Source organism: Oryzias latipes, chromosome 4, assembly GCF_053564925.1.
Source record: "Oryzias latipes strain Hd-rR chromosome 4, Olatipes_Hd-rR_3.1".
Taxonomy (NCBI): domain Eukaryota; kingdom Metazoa; phylum Chordata; class Actinopteri; order Beloniformes; family Adrianichthyidae; genus Oryzias; species Oryzias latipes.
Window position 1 is genome coordinate 29,897,700 of NC_136240.1, and position 14,624 is coordinate 29,912,323.

At 42.1% G+C, this 14,624-nt stretch overlaps 2 protein-coding genes across 2 annotated transcripts; both read left to right on the plus strand.

The window, feature by feature from the left end:
* The first annotated feature begins 808 nt into the window (after positions 1 to 808).
* jun (Jun proto-oncogene, AP-1 transcription factor subunit) lies at positions 809 to 2,770 on the plus strand. Its single transcript, XM_023954465.2, has one exon. It carries the CDS (start codon positions 1,107 to 1,109, stop codon positions 2,082 to 2,084), a length of 978 nt encoding a protein of 325 aa, XP_023810233.1. The 5' UTR covers positions 809 to 1,106; the 3' UTR covers positions 2,085 to 2,770.
* A 7,720-nt stretch (positions 2,771 to 10,490) lies between these two features.
* On the plus strand, positions 10,491 to 14,072 carry si:dkey-86e18.1 (uncharacterized). Its single transcript, XM_004068274.5, has 5 exons — positions 10,491 to 10,648; positions 10,790 to 10,830; positions 10,911 to 10,985; positions 11,068 to 11,257; positions 12,554 to 14,072. The coding sequence occupies exons 1-5, from the start codon at positions 10,582 to 10,584 to the stop codon at positions 13,099 to 13,101; spliced, it is 921 nt and encodes a 306-aa protein (XP_004068322.1). The 5' UTR covers positions 10,491 to 10,581; the 3' UTR covers positions 13,102 to 14,072.
* The last annotated feature ends 552 nt before the right edge of the window (positions 14,073 to 14,624 follow it).

Consider the following 14,624-nt stretch of genomic DNA (forward strand, 5'->3'; position numbering starts at 1 on the left):
TCAGACGTGAGATCCAATGATTTCATTGCGGCATTTGATTGGACAATTTATAACTTGAATAGCTGGTGCTACAGAAAAAAGAAATTGACAAAAAAAATAATTAGGATTAGCAAGAACAAGTTAAAAAAAATGTAGTAGAGCAAGAACGGTTATTCATTCAAATAGAATGACTAATAGCTGTTTATTTCTCAATTGAAGTCTTTCGGATTTCGGCTTTTTTTGGACCAGCGGGTACTTCCTATTTGGTCTGCGGGGGTCTCAGTCCAGTACTCATATACAGTCAATGTCTCAAACAAAGGTGTGAATCAAATTAAATGTTTTAAAACGTTTAATTAATGTCTAAAAATGAACCCCCTTGCCTCCACCAACACTCTTGCTGTTTCTGGGTTGATGATTTTATTTATTACTTTCTTTCTGAGAAAGCTGGTTAAAACGCTTTACTTTAACTATTTCCATTTAAATGAATGTCTGTATTACAACAGAAAACCTAACAGAGCGGAGCTGAACAGCCGAGCTGCTGCTGCTGGAGCTCCGGACTCGGCTTGTCCCGCCACGACTGAAGAGCGGGTAACCAGATATTCAAAAACAAGACGTCATCCCACAATCCCCCGCGCTCACGCTCTCCTGACTGCATTACCTCATCCCACAATCCACCGCGAGAATAAGAATCTTCTGGCTGGTTGTCAGGGAGACGCGGCTTATCGTTTTAGACAACCCCGCCCCGAGACACGCCCCCTAGCCAATGAGAGAACGCCGTCATGACATCATGGTTATTTTCGGGGACGCAGCGGCTGCAGATAAGTTTTGCCTCCACGCCGCACAGCTTACAGTGTACACACAGACAGGCGGAGGCAGCGGCTCGCGGCAGAAAAGTTTTACGCTCTCAGTGCGCTGTGCTCACAGAATCACAACAAGTTCGGATGCGCTGACAGAGAGTTCAAGAAGTAGGTTCTCCGGCTGCGCGCAGTCGCATTTGGGATTTTTTTTTTTTTGTTTTTACGCACAGAAGACTTTTTGGAAGCCAGTTTTTGTCTTCGTTTTGATCCGAGAAGAAACGGCTGAAGCAACTTTGTGTTCCAGCGACTCAAACTTTGATTCAACTTCTTATGTATACCAAGATGGAAACTACTTTCTATGACGACTCACTCAACGCTTTCTCCCAGCACGAAAACGCCAGCTACGGATACAGCAACCCCAAAGCGCTGAAACACAACATGACACTGAACCTCTCCGACCCGACGGGATCTCTGAAGCCGCACCTCCGCGCCAAGGCCGGCGACCTCCTCACCTCCCCGGACGTGGGTCTGCTGAAGCTGGCCTCCCCGGAGCTGGAGCGGCTCATCATCCAGTCTAGCAACGGACTCATCACCACCACCCCGACCCCGACCCAGTTCCTCTGCCCCAAGAATGTCACTGACGAGCAGGAGGGCTTCGCGGAGGGGTTTGTCCGCGCGCTGGCAGAGCTGCACCACCAACACATGCCGGCTCCGGGCAACGTGGGTGTCACCTCAGCCCCCCAGACCAGCACCGCCCTCCCGCCGGTGTCCTCTGTGGCCGGGGCCGCCGTCTACAGCAACACCGCCACCATGCGCTCCGACTCGCCGGTGTATGAGGACTTGAACACGTTCAACCCAGCCATCAGCACTGTGTCGGCGCCAAATTACACAACTTCAGCGCCGACCATGTCCTTCCCCGCCGCCCCGCCTCAGCTTCCCATCTACGGCCAGCCGTCCGGCGCACAGCTGCCCCGGCTCACTGCGCTCAAAGAGGAGCCCCAGACCGTCCCGGAGATGCCAGGGGAGACCCCTCCCCTCTCCCCGATCGACATGGAGAGCCAGGAGCGCATCAAGGCGGAGAGGAAGCGCATGAGGAACCGCATCGCCGCTTCCAAATGCCGGAAGAGGAAGCTGGAGCGAATCTCCAGGCTGGAGGAGAAAGTGAAGACCCTCAAGTCTCAGAACTCCGAGCTGGCGTCCACCGCCAACCTGCTGCGCGAGCAAGTGGCCCAGCTGAAGCAGAAGGTCATGAACCACGTGAACAGCGGCTGCCAGCTCATGTTAACGCAGCAGCTCCAGACCTTCTGAGGCGGCGGAGAGCCACGAGACTGATGTTGAAAGAATCGGACGCTTTCTGGGACGGTGTGTTCTCCCGAAACCATATCGGGGCTGGGATGATGTGGCGCAACACTGGCTGGACCGCGGGCCGCGCTGGTGCTCCCGGCGTCCCATGCGCTCCCCGGTGGCGCGTCCTGAAAGAGGCGCTCGGGACTGTGACACTAGCCACGAACCAGAGAGGGCACGGCAACACACACAGGACACCTTTAAGGGTTCTGTTTTTCTTGTTTTCTTTACAGAACAGAAGTTTTCTTGATTTTTGCTCTGCATGGAGCTTCTTCCTCTCAGCAGGCGAGAAGTTCACTATTTAGAGGATTCAAGAGCCTACAAAGACTTTTCTTGCTGCAGCCATGATAAGGGTCCTCAATTTTGGGCGTGTTTTCAACTTTGCGCCTGGAAAGTAATAACAAAAGCTGCCTGAGTTTCTAAACAAGTTTTCTTATTGTAAGAAATTATGTTAGAAAAGCTTCAAGATCGACTTGTTTTTTTTCTAAAGCTGTTTAATGGGGTTTCACTCATTGTTATGTATATAAGATCAACTTGAAGTACTTATGTTTACTTTTTGTCATAAGAATACTGTATAATTTTTTTATGCTTGTTTTCTGAGGACTTCAGAAATGAATCAGTATTTAAGAAAATAAACCAGATAAAACAAATCAAGGAAGCTGTCTGTTCTTGTGACAGGGAAACTGTGGGTGTGCCATGTCAGGAGCTCACACAATAAAACATGCTGCAACATGTTGCAATAGCTGCTTGGGAGCTTCTCAAGGTAAATTCCATTAGTGCTGGTATTGATCCAGGCTAAAGTTATTGTGTTACAGCTGTCAGAGCGGCCCCGCTTAACCGATGAAGGCCATTCTACAGATCTCCACCATATCACACCTTAGCAGCCAGTCCCAAAAACTCCACATAAATGTGGAATTAGCACTTGGATCTGTTTTCCCTCCTTCTCTTGGGCCATCTAGTTGTCCAAGATTGCTTCTTGTGTTGCTGTAAAATATAAACAAAAAAGCTCAGGCATATTTAAACAAGAATCCATGAGTACAATGAAAGCTCAAATTTCTGTTGATATGCTTTATGCCTCAATCATAGTTCATGTTTTAACAAGTGATAATAATTTAGCAAGATTTAATTTATTACATGGATTGCATTAACATAAAATAATGCAAACTGTTGTTGTGTCATCATAGAATGAATTAAAGGTAATAAAAGAATCCTAATATCGACTTTTTAATGACAATCATCAAAATAATGTGACTTTTAGTTATCTATGGTCGTCAAAAAGTTATTCCAGAAGCAGCAGGTGTTTTAAGGTGAACAGGTGAGAACGACTGACTGAATCAAAACACAGACCCATAATCGATAATGACCCCGATCAACCACTAGAGGGAGACACAGGCTTAGTCATTTTCACTTTAAACCCTGAAACCCTTCCTTCACCTTTCCCGCGAATACCTTTAATGAAATGATAATCATTATAACACAGAATCTATCATTCTATGACACTGAAACATTACATTTAAAGTAGACCTAAGCCATATCTTACCTTTACATCATATATATATTTATATATCTTTCACATTTAAATTTTTTGGGGGGTTTGTTTGTTTTTTTCCTCGGCATTAACCCTTGTGCTATCTTAGATGACCCCACCCTTGCGTTGAGGTGTTCTCCCTACCAGTGAGGTTCACAAATTATTGAACAAAAAAGGTTCAGAGCACTGTCTAGTGGGTCTAGATGACCCAACTCCCAACGTTAAAGTGCCTAGAATAGCACAAGGGTTAAAGCATGTGTCACTCATTTACATTAACGTTAGACAGTATATCAGCCACCAAATTCAAGTTATTCCTACATAATTTTGATTTTTTTTTTATATCAGTTTAGTCATTTTATAATTGAATGACATGGACCGGATGTCCAAAAGTAAACATCAAATTGAATGAAAATGCCGGCTTTTCTACGGGAACTTTGGTTTCAGCGTGATCGCGCTGCTGGGATTTGTCCAAGCCGCGTGACATCATTACGGAAAGCCGCGCGCTTCTCTGCCATATAAGGAGCGGGCGCTCGGAAGATCTACGTCACAGGGCAGCAGCCGTGTCTTACGGGAAGTGGAGCCACTCTGTAATCTGCTGCTGCCCAACAGGCTGAGCCATGGGAAGTAATTCTCAAAGGAGATTGGATTTACATTTGAAGGGCAAATCAATGAAAAGATGAAGCCGATTAAAGGCTTTAAAGAAATGCAAATGACACAAACAAGGGATGAAAAAGGATGTGGACTCCGCCCAAAAACGCAATTTATACCTATAGAAATAAATATTTCCACATTTTTATCATTCAATCATGTCTGCTAGTTGAAGTTTATATAAATTAGCAATAAAATCTGTCAAGCTCTTGTTTTTCTGAATAAATGATCTCTGGTTAAAAAAGTTCATACCTGTTTCATAAAACTATAATTTCTTGAAACTGTATTATGTTTAAACATTAAAATCTTGAGTTTTTATTTGACAGAAATTAGAAGTGTGCTCTTATTTCAAGATCTTCTCTTTTTGTTGAAGATAATCAATTTAATTCAATTCAATTTTATTTATATCACCCACCAATTACAACCATAGTCGTCTGAATGGGCTTCATAACAGTAATTGTATAAGAACATCATAAAATACAACAGCTGATTGCTAAACTAAACTAAACAGACTAAGCTAAACTGGGCATCCCTGCCCTTGGACCCTCCTTCTCGGTGAGGTAAAACTCATAAAAAAATGGATTCTGGGGGGAAAAAATGAAGAAACTTCTGGGTTGTCCACATGAAGCACGTACAGACGATGTAACAGAAATCTTAGAGAAGAATTAGCTTAGATTTGGGGACGGCTGTGGGCGCGAGGCCAGCCACTGATAATGAAAAGCATGACTGAAAAGCTGCGATGGCTGGAAAATTATTTTATCTGTGCGTTTAACTTTGGACTATAAAACCTTTAATATAAGGACAAATGCTGAATGGTCCTTTAAGGAAAACAATGGGTATTACAAGGAAAGAAAAAAGAATAATTGATAGCTGAATGTTAAGGTTTAGGGCAGCAAAAGGTCAACCATATCCCTTCACTGTCCCTCTGTGTTAATAGAGAGAGATTTAGATGCTGAACAAAGTTTCTCCATTAGGCTGATGACCTCTGGAGAACACTGTCAAAGTCTCACTTTGATCATCTTTTGAAGTGTGGTTAAAGTGTTGCCTGTGGTCTTTTGACAATAATTATAAAATTTCTGGCCAATATTTAAAGAACCTGCTGTGTCACTTTCTAGGACATAGTTTCAGCAGAGCGGCCGGCGTTCATCAGAAATTCACCTCTGAGTTGTGGGCGGGACTTTTGGCGCGGAGTAAGCCTGCACTGATTTCCCATCATCCCTTTGTTTACACTTTTTTCACACAACACATTACAAATGACAGCCGATTTGAGCCAGATCACAATATTTCATCTTCTGCCATCTGATTTTATTAATGATTTTAACTTATTTATTGTTTTTAACATGTTGTGATTTTATTGTGTTTCACTTTTGAATCTGTACAGTGTCCTAGGGTGTTTTGAAAGGCGCTTTCAAATAAAATGTTTTGTTATTATTATTATTATTATTATTATTATTATTATTATTATTATTATTATTATTATTATTATTATTATTATTATAAGAATGGAGCAGAGCAGAAAGCTTATGGTGTGCCGATTGTAGTTTGTGTGTGACAACTTTTTTTTCAAATTGCATTTTTTTTCATCTGCTCCTGCATTTTTAATTCTCATTCCTCCATCATGAGAAAAATGCTACATGAGCATGTTGAAAACACCAAAAAACGTATTTTTATTGGAGTGGGCCTTTAACAAAAAACAAATGACCAATACTAGTATACTATATATTATACCAGATTACATAACAACAATATTGTTTGTAAGAAAAGAAGATGAAAGAAGAAAAGAAATGAGTTAAAATGTGAAAGATGAATTATGATGTTGGTGTTAAACTGAGCTCTTCTTTAAGCAGAGCTCTGCTCTGTTTTTAGTGTTTCTTTTTGTAATTGTAGGTCCTGCAGTGTTGGGAGTTTAGTAAATCTAAATTCAATTTAGAATCAGTTAGGTGTACCAAAGTTTTGTTCCAATGTTTTGTTCTCGTAAATGATAAAAGTCCCCATTAGAATCGTTTTCTAGGATCAGTAATATCTATTTCACATCAAAGATACGTCACAGACTTGAAGCATTTTACTACATCTTCATCAACAGCAATTTTCTGTTTTGAAGCAGTAATGACAGTTATTATTTAATAGAGTTTGGTCATTAATACATAAGGCCATGCCCTCCTGAGGGTTAGATAAAACAGTGATGAGGCTCCTGAAGCCCAGGAAAACCTCTGCAGAACAATGAAGACGCTCCTCTGCAGTGTACCTCACATTAATTACACTAGGAGGCGACAAAGAGCTTTGACGCCTGAACTCAAATTGTGTAACAGAAAAAAAAGGTTTTTCAAAGGGTCACTTAGTTACGCCTAAAAACAAATATTTTAAAACTTGAAAAAAGCAGTTAGAAAATAGTATATTTTCTGCTTGGTATGAAAAACTGCCTCCACAAAAGATATTTTGAAATGAAATTTAGATTTTTCTTGTTTTAATGACTCCTAACATAGGCTTTGATTGAAAATAAAACTTCCACTCAAAACGTTTTGTAATTAGCATATAATAATTCTTTCTAATGAAGATGTCATGTCTTGCTAAATTATCTACCTTGTAAAGCAAACACTAACCTAAAAATATTTATTAATTTTCTATCTATTTATCATTTTTCTTATACTCATCCAGGGCAGGGCAGCAAGCTAAGCAAAGAAGCGCAGCTCTCACCCGAGCTCTGCTGCAGGTGGTGGACCCACAGGGCAGAAAATGTTTCTATTCTTCACCAAACATCAAAAAACAGAAGTTGTGGACTGTTGCTGCACAACATTTTACTTAAAACAGTAAATATAGGTAACATGCTCCAATAGATATAGTAGATAAGATCTATCTGTTATAGTTTTTTACTTGGTTAAAATACACTATATTACAAAAAGTATTTGCTCACCCTCTTAACTCACATACTGTATGAACTAAAGTGCTCTCCCATTCCTCACCCATAGAGTTCAGTATGATGTCGGTCTACCTTCTGCAGGTATTACAGCTTCAACTCTTCCACCTACCCTCCTCACAGCCCTTCCCCTGTTTCACGGCCGACCAAGTGAGGGGGGAGCTGAGGAAGCTCCGGCCCAGGAAGGCAGCAGGACCCGATATGGTGTGTCCACGGCTTCTGAAGACCTGCGCTGCTGAACTCGGGGAGCCGCTACAACGCATCTTCAACCTGAGCCTGCAACTCGGGAGAGTGCCCACCCTCTGGAAGACTTCATGCATTGTTCCGGTCCCCAAGAAGAACCGGCCCAGCGAGCTGAATGACTTCCGACCGGTGGCACTCACATCACATCTGATGAAGACGTTGGAGCGGTTCTTCCTCAAGCTCCTCAGACCCCAGGTGCTGCACGCTGAGGACCCTCTACAGTTCGCCTACCGGGCAGAGGTTGGAGTAGAGGATGCCATCCTCTACCTCCTGCACAGAGCCCACTCGCATCTGGACAAGGGAAAAGGCACTGTAAGGATTACTTTCCTGGACTTTTCCAGTGCCTTCAACACTATCCAGCCCCTTGTACTCCAGGAAAAACTCTCCAATATGCGAGTGGACCTGTGCCTGGTTGCTTGGATTTCCAGCTACCTCACCGACAGACCACAGTACGTCAGGCTGAAGGACATCACGTCTGACACTGTGGTCAGCAACACAGGGGACTGTACTTTCCCCTTTCCTCTTCACCCTGTACACCACGGACTTCTGCTACAACTCGGACACGTGTCACATCCAGAAGTTCGCAGATGACACAGCCATCGTGGGGTGTATCAGTGGTGACGAGGAGGAGGAGTACAGGAGACTGGTGTAGGATTTTTTTGTCTGGACCCACAAAAATAACTTACAGCTCAACACCTCCAAGACTAAGGAACTGGTCGTCGACTTTGGGAGGGACAGACCCAAGACCAGTTCTGATAGGAGCGGAGGTGGTGGAGGTGGTGGAGGTCATGCAGACCTATAAATATCTTGGGCTGTGGCTGGACAACAAGCTGGACTGGACGAGCAACACGGGGCAGCTGTACAAGAAGGCCCAGAGGATGTACTTCTTGAGGAGGTTAAGATCCTTCAACATCTGCAAGAAGCTCCTGGTGATCTTCTGTCAGTCTGTGGTCGCCAGCGTTCTTACCTACGCTGTGGTGTGCTGGGGGGAGCACCTCAAAGACAGACTTCTCCAGGCTGGAGAAGCTGATCAGGCGGGCTGGCTCTGTGGTTGGCACAAGGCTGGACCCTCTGGCTACTGTAGCAGAGAGAAGGACACTAAAAAAACTAACGTGTATCCTGGACAATGCCATCCACCCTCTGCACACGATCATCGGTAGCCAGAGAAGCACCTTCAGCAAGAGGCTGCTCCTCCCAAGGTGCAGGACTAATAAGACTGTAAGCTAATGGGAGAGTGTGTAAACAGATGGATGATGGGAAATGGGGACAGACTTACTCCATACCAACAGTTTTGCTCACAACTTAGAGGTGAATTTCTAATTAACTACTGCCACTTTTAAGAGACTTTGTCCCAGAAAATGACATTTTTTTTTTATTTTGGAACTGGGACTGGATTGTTGTTATAATACAATGATTAAGTTCCTATGTTGTTACACTTCCCAAAGAATTTGCACTTTAATTAAAAGTTTTTTCTTCATATTATTATTTTTTTTTATTTTGTTTCTTGATCAAAGAGATTCAACCCTGATAAGGCCTCACAATCTTTTCCTGTAATATGCTTTGTAACATAATTCTTGAAATGACGGGTAAATGATGAGTGACTCAAAACTCAAGGGGGTTAAGTTAGATAGTTTTTCCATCTTTTCAGAGATAACTGTCCCCTGCAGCTAACATTTTCAGTGTTTCAACCCAACCACAGATTCCTACTCCACTGCTGTGATATGAATCATATGTGAATTAGCTTGAAAAACGGTTAAACGGACGATATTTTCATTAAAAAACAAGAAAAAACAAATCTATTAAATATCTGTAATGCAGTTTTCAGGCTGAAAGTTGGAGTTTTGCAAGGAAACAAAAGCTGCATTTTCCAAAGAAACTAACCTTGACCATGGTGCATTTCTTTGATATTATTTCATAAAAGTCAACTCTGAAGTCCTGCAGGGCCATGACTTTTGAGTTTTTTTTACTCTTACAACCAAACTGAAACCCTAAGGAACCCACAACCTGCTTCTTATTTGCACTTCATTGCTTCATTGCTTCATGATCTTGGCAAGTGACTTTTAAATTTGATGGATAGCTTGACTGACTTGGAATAAGTAGGTATGGAGGAACACATACAAGTGTAACCAGAGAGAGGGTCAGTGTGGATTTTGCTTGAGAAAAAAAAGAACAAAGCTGAAAATGTAAGAGTGCAGGAGTGAGTTGGAATAGGTCCTGAGTGGTTGTAAGCGCTTCCATGTGACTCGTAAACCGACAGGTAACCAGGAAGGCTGGAAGGAAGGTGTCATCTTGAAGTAGGAATGGGTGCAAGCACACGGTCTAAAACAAAGCCTTCTCCATTGTGCCTCTCTGGTTAAAGAAAAATGAAACATTTTCATCCTAAAAATTAACTGTAACGTAAAAATTAAGTAGGGAAGTTTAAAAAAAGAAAAGTGAATAAACTCAGACTTTATTTAAGTCATTCAACAGTTGAAGGACTGTAGGCTCACAACTCAAACTGAACCATTTTGACAGATTTTTTGTGATGGACCGAAAAATCAACTGGAAGTCTGTATGCACAACAAGAGTTAAGGCGCACTGGGTTAAATCAGATTTTCTATTTCAAAACAAATTCAAAGATTATAAGCACACTTTATGGTTAAAAAAATATGGTCACTTAATTCGCTCTTATTTAATTTTGATTAGTTAGATTTTTTTATTTCTGGTTGAAATGCTCCACAAACAACACAACAGATTTTTTTAATCAGTTGTCATGACACCATTTTAACCTACTAAATTTGCTGCATCGAGGTGATCCTGTGACACAGGGTGTCTCTTATTTTGAAAGGAAGACTGTCGAAATATATAAAGTAATTCATATTTAAAATAAAAAAATATATACTTTCTCTTTATTTTTGTGTTTTATTACCCCTTCCCAAAACATTTTATCTACACAACGGTAACAATAACAGAAATACAAACCCGCGTCCTGTTTTACTTAAGGGTGAATGAAGTAAGACATTGAGAACCCTCCCAAAATTCTGCGAGATTTCCTTTCGAGGAAGTCTTTACCACGTGACCTTCTGTGTGTCACGTGACTTTGTGTTGTGTTATTTTCTTCGGGAGATGTAATCGACGCTAAGCTGGACATGGCGAGAAACGAAGAGAAACAGCAGGGACGACTGAACAGACTTTGGCTGCAGAAGGAAAGACATGGTAAGATTCTGTTAAGCCTAATATGGGCTGCCGTTAAATTCATAGTTTGTGGGGGATTTGCATCGCGGTAAAAGTTAGCTGTAGCTAACTAACTGTGTTAGCTATGAGCTAACGTTTCCATCACTGTCTTAATATTTCCAGAAGGGCGCCTTAACGATGTCAATGAGCGCCGGCCTAAACTGGTAATGAGACATTAAAGTTAGCAACATCTTTGTCTCTAACAAGGTTACGTCATATTAACTTTCAGCGCTTCCGTTTGCAGTCTTCTCTAAATTCAGCCTCCTCTGTGAAAAAGTGGATCCCCAGCATCAACAATGAAATTGAGTATTTTCTGCAGGTATTTTTATTGCATTTACAAACCATTTATTTGTGGATTTTCTTTTTTTAAATGGCATGTCATTAACAAGTCGTCTGTTCAGCAATCCCAGCTGACTCATTACCCAGAGAGGAAGATCGAAGAGTTCCAGCTGCGCATTGAAGCCTTACAACAGGAATACAAACGCTTTATTACCAAGCTACGCTCCCTGGACCCCTCCTGTAAGCAGAAACCTTGGACCCCCAGAGCCTACACTAAAAGGAGAGCTGACACCCAAAATTCTCCAAGAGCAGGTCAGTGGTTAATCACCTTGATACAAACTAAGTGTTTTGGGTTTTTTTCTCATTCACTTGTAGTTCATTTAGAAAACTTTATGTAAACATCTTGGGACTACAAATACCAGACATTGATCTTTTTTGTGTTCTTTTTGTGAAACCTACACAAATAAAGAGAGAGAGAGGTCTATACTGTATACATTCTGGGAATTTTACCCACAACCATCTGTAGGGTTTACAGAGAATGGTCAGAAAAAGAGAAAATATCCAGTGAGCAGAAGTTCTGAGGGCAGGAATGTGTTGTTGATGTAATCGAACAGCAAAAACAGCGCAGAAAAGCACATTTAGGAGATAGTCTCCTGCAGCTTGGCACTGATTTCGCAATGCCGCAATGAGCATCTTGGATGTAAATATGTGGGAATTACATCAGCCTTTATTTTGTCTGGACACCACTGGGAAAACATATTCATATGATGGTTTAGAGTTTCTCAGATCTGCGTAGCAGCACTTCCGCCTTTGCCGGTCCGAAGACAAAGCTAGTCCCGGGGAAAGTTTCAACGAACGGACCGCGGAAGGCGGAAATGCTGCTACGTAGTTCTGAGAAGCTGTGTACAATCAGTGCACAACCATCACAAAGCCCTCTCCTCTGCCGCTAACACAAAGCTACAAGCCTGGCCGCACTGCTCCTGGTGTCTGTGTCTCTAAGCAGCCGGACACACAGAGATAACAATGATGTCATCACCCCGCCTCCCCTCTGGAAATGCTAAGTCGAATTGAAATATGCGACACTATTCGCAGGGTGGATGTTAAAATGTAAATGCAGTCCCCTCTTTGCATTTTCGTTTTAATTATGACACAGAATAAGCTGTTTTTAAGTAGAAAAGGAAAAAGCATTTCTTGTATTGACTTTTATTTTGAATTATGCTACACAATCAATCGCTTCCATACACATCCACATACACAACCGCGACACCGCGCCCCCTGCTGGTTCATCACCGCGGTGATCAAAAATCCCACACCGTCACAGCTCTAGGTGGCCATGCACAGTGAATGTTGACCTTGGACCTCTGTGCTTGTGGTCTATGGCAGAGCAGTCATCTGTCAGCTTGAACTTTTGATTTTCTAATTCCTGGCTGCCCCAGTTATATTTTGTTGTACCCTTGGGCAAGACATCAATGGGAAAGTGTGTTTGAGTGGGTGAATGGGTAGATTCAAAGCAATGAAAGGCTCCTTGAGTGCCAGTATGTAGAAAAGTGAATCATTTGCCATTTTAAGTCACGTTAATATTGTCGGATTTTGTTTCCTCTTTCACAGGTAAAGTTGCTCGCCTCTGTGAACCATGTGATGCTCTTAAGCCACAGAGCCGAGACGGGAACAAGTCAGCCAGCAGTTTCTTATCTGCTGAAGGATCCCACAGCTTTTCTGAGAGCAGATCACAAACACAAGCTCCCACCAGCCCTGTCTCACAAACCTCTGAGGTCGCCAGTTCAATCCAAGACCAGCCCCTTACATTTGACTGCATTAGACTGGCGGTGGCTGCAGCTGCATTTAGAGGACCAGCAGCTCAGCCGAGTTCTTCTCAAACACACAACCTCGCACAATTGTTGCAATCCGGCCTGCCAAACCTAAGCAGCACTTCTGGACAAAGCTTTTTATTAAGTCCCGGAAACAAAGAAGACACACTAAGAACCACGCAGAATTACGCTTTGGGATACGGACGCACCCGGAATACGGAGCTGGACGACGAAGCAGCAGAAGGAAAACTGGAGCAAGTATCCAGCAGCACTAACATGACAGAAAAAAGTAGTCATGTTCTAGGACTGGACTGTTACTCTTCCTCTGATGAAGACTATAGCACATAGTTGCATCTCAAAATATGAAAACGGTTCAGTCTAAGTGGTTACTCAGCAAAGATTTCCTGATCCTTTAAATGGGCTGTTTGTCTGGGTTAGTAGGTATGCAGTCTTATACCCCCCCTTAGACCAGCTCCGTAGCCTAGTGATGGTGCCCACGCTGAGCCGGGGAGATTGCGGGTTCAAATCCACAGTTGGATCATACCACACTAAGAATGGGATCCACTTTAGAGACTGCAGCCCACTGGCCCCCCAGGAGATTAGTCAAAGGCAGACAAGAAATTTAACACACCCGTTAGTGTGACAACTTCAACCATTATGGGAAAGACTTGACAATTCTCCAGAAGACAGTCACCCACACCTTTCTTCACGAGGAGGGCAAGCCACAAAAGGTTACCGTTAAACGAGGTGGTTCTTCACAGAGTGCTGCATTCACCAGAAACAACAGCAACCGATGGAGGGTTTTTAAGTTAAATCAATTGAAGAATGTGGGGGAACATCAGAGGAAGTGAGCTCTGATTGGACTTGCATCACTAGCCACTGCACACACGTTCATACCAGACATGGGCTTTAAATGTCATTTCTTGTGTCAAGCCAACCAGAGACAACTTCAAAAGTGTCTGACCTGAGTTCAGGAGAACAGGAGCTGTTGCTCTGTGGTTCAGAGCTCTCAAAAGATGAATGTAAATGTTGCTGTTCATTTCATATCTTGTGCCACTGTATCTTCTAAAGTTCTGCAGGCGGATCTGCTTCATGCCACACTGCATGAAGCACTGAACACTGATTCTGAATTCATTCAAATGAGCCCCAACTAAATACCAAGTTCTGAGAAAATAAAAAGCCTGAAGTCTGCACCAAAAACATATTTTTTTATTGTTCTCGTTTGATATTCAATTTTTCTAAGGGACTAAATGTCAAGATTTCTTTACATTTAGCCATAACCAACATTTCCTTAAGAAATAAAGCCTTTAATTTTGGAATCTATGTGTTATCTTTTTAAAATTTGAGTTTGCCTTAATGAGTCAACTAACAAATATATTTACCTTAATGATTTTTTCCTGTAGAGGAACCTGGATTCCTGCCCTCATTGAGGACAATACTGTTGGTTTTGTCAGTAGGGTCGATTCAAATTGTGTCTTCTTGTTGTTTAGTTATTTTCAACTATCTGATTTGTAAAAATGTATGTAAAAAAAAAAGTTTTTTTTTTGTGACCACATCTTTTAGGAATAAAATAAATTCTTAGGAAAACTACAAAATTAATAATTTACAAAGCAACAGAATTCATACAAACTAAAAATCCACATATAGTAAAAGTGACATAGACATAAGTGAAAAATGTGTTATATAAAAAGGAAGTCAATGCCAAAATGCTTTTTCAAATGCAAGAAAACCTGTTCCTTTCCAAAGAAATGGTCTGAGATAAGTTACATCAGTCAAGAGGATTCCATTTTCGTGCACTGTCATTTGTGTAATCAGTCATCCCGACCACAGCTCACCTCCAATGTGCAACAAATGGCAGAAAGACACTGAGA

Coding starts and splice junctions, on each gene's coding strand:
- jun (XM_023954465.2), top strand. CDS start 1,107: ATGTATACCAAGATGGAAACTACTTTCTATGACGACTCACTCAACGCT.
- si:dkey-86e18.1 (XM_004068274.5), top strand. CDS start 10,582: ATGGCGAGAAACGAAGAGAAACAGCAGGGACGACTGAACAGACTTTGG. Junction 10,649..10,789: donor GCTGCAGAAGGAAAGACATG/GTAAGATTCTGT, acceptor TAATATTTCCAG/AAGGGCGCCTTAACGATGTC. Junction 10,986..11,067: donor AAATTGAGTATTTTCTGCAG/GTATTTTTATTG, acceptor TCGTCTGTTCAG/CAATCCCAGCTGACTCATTA.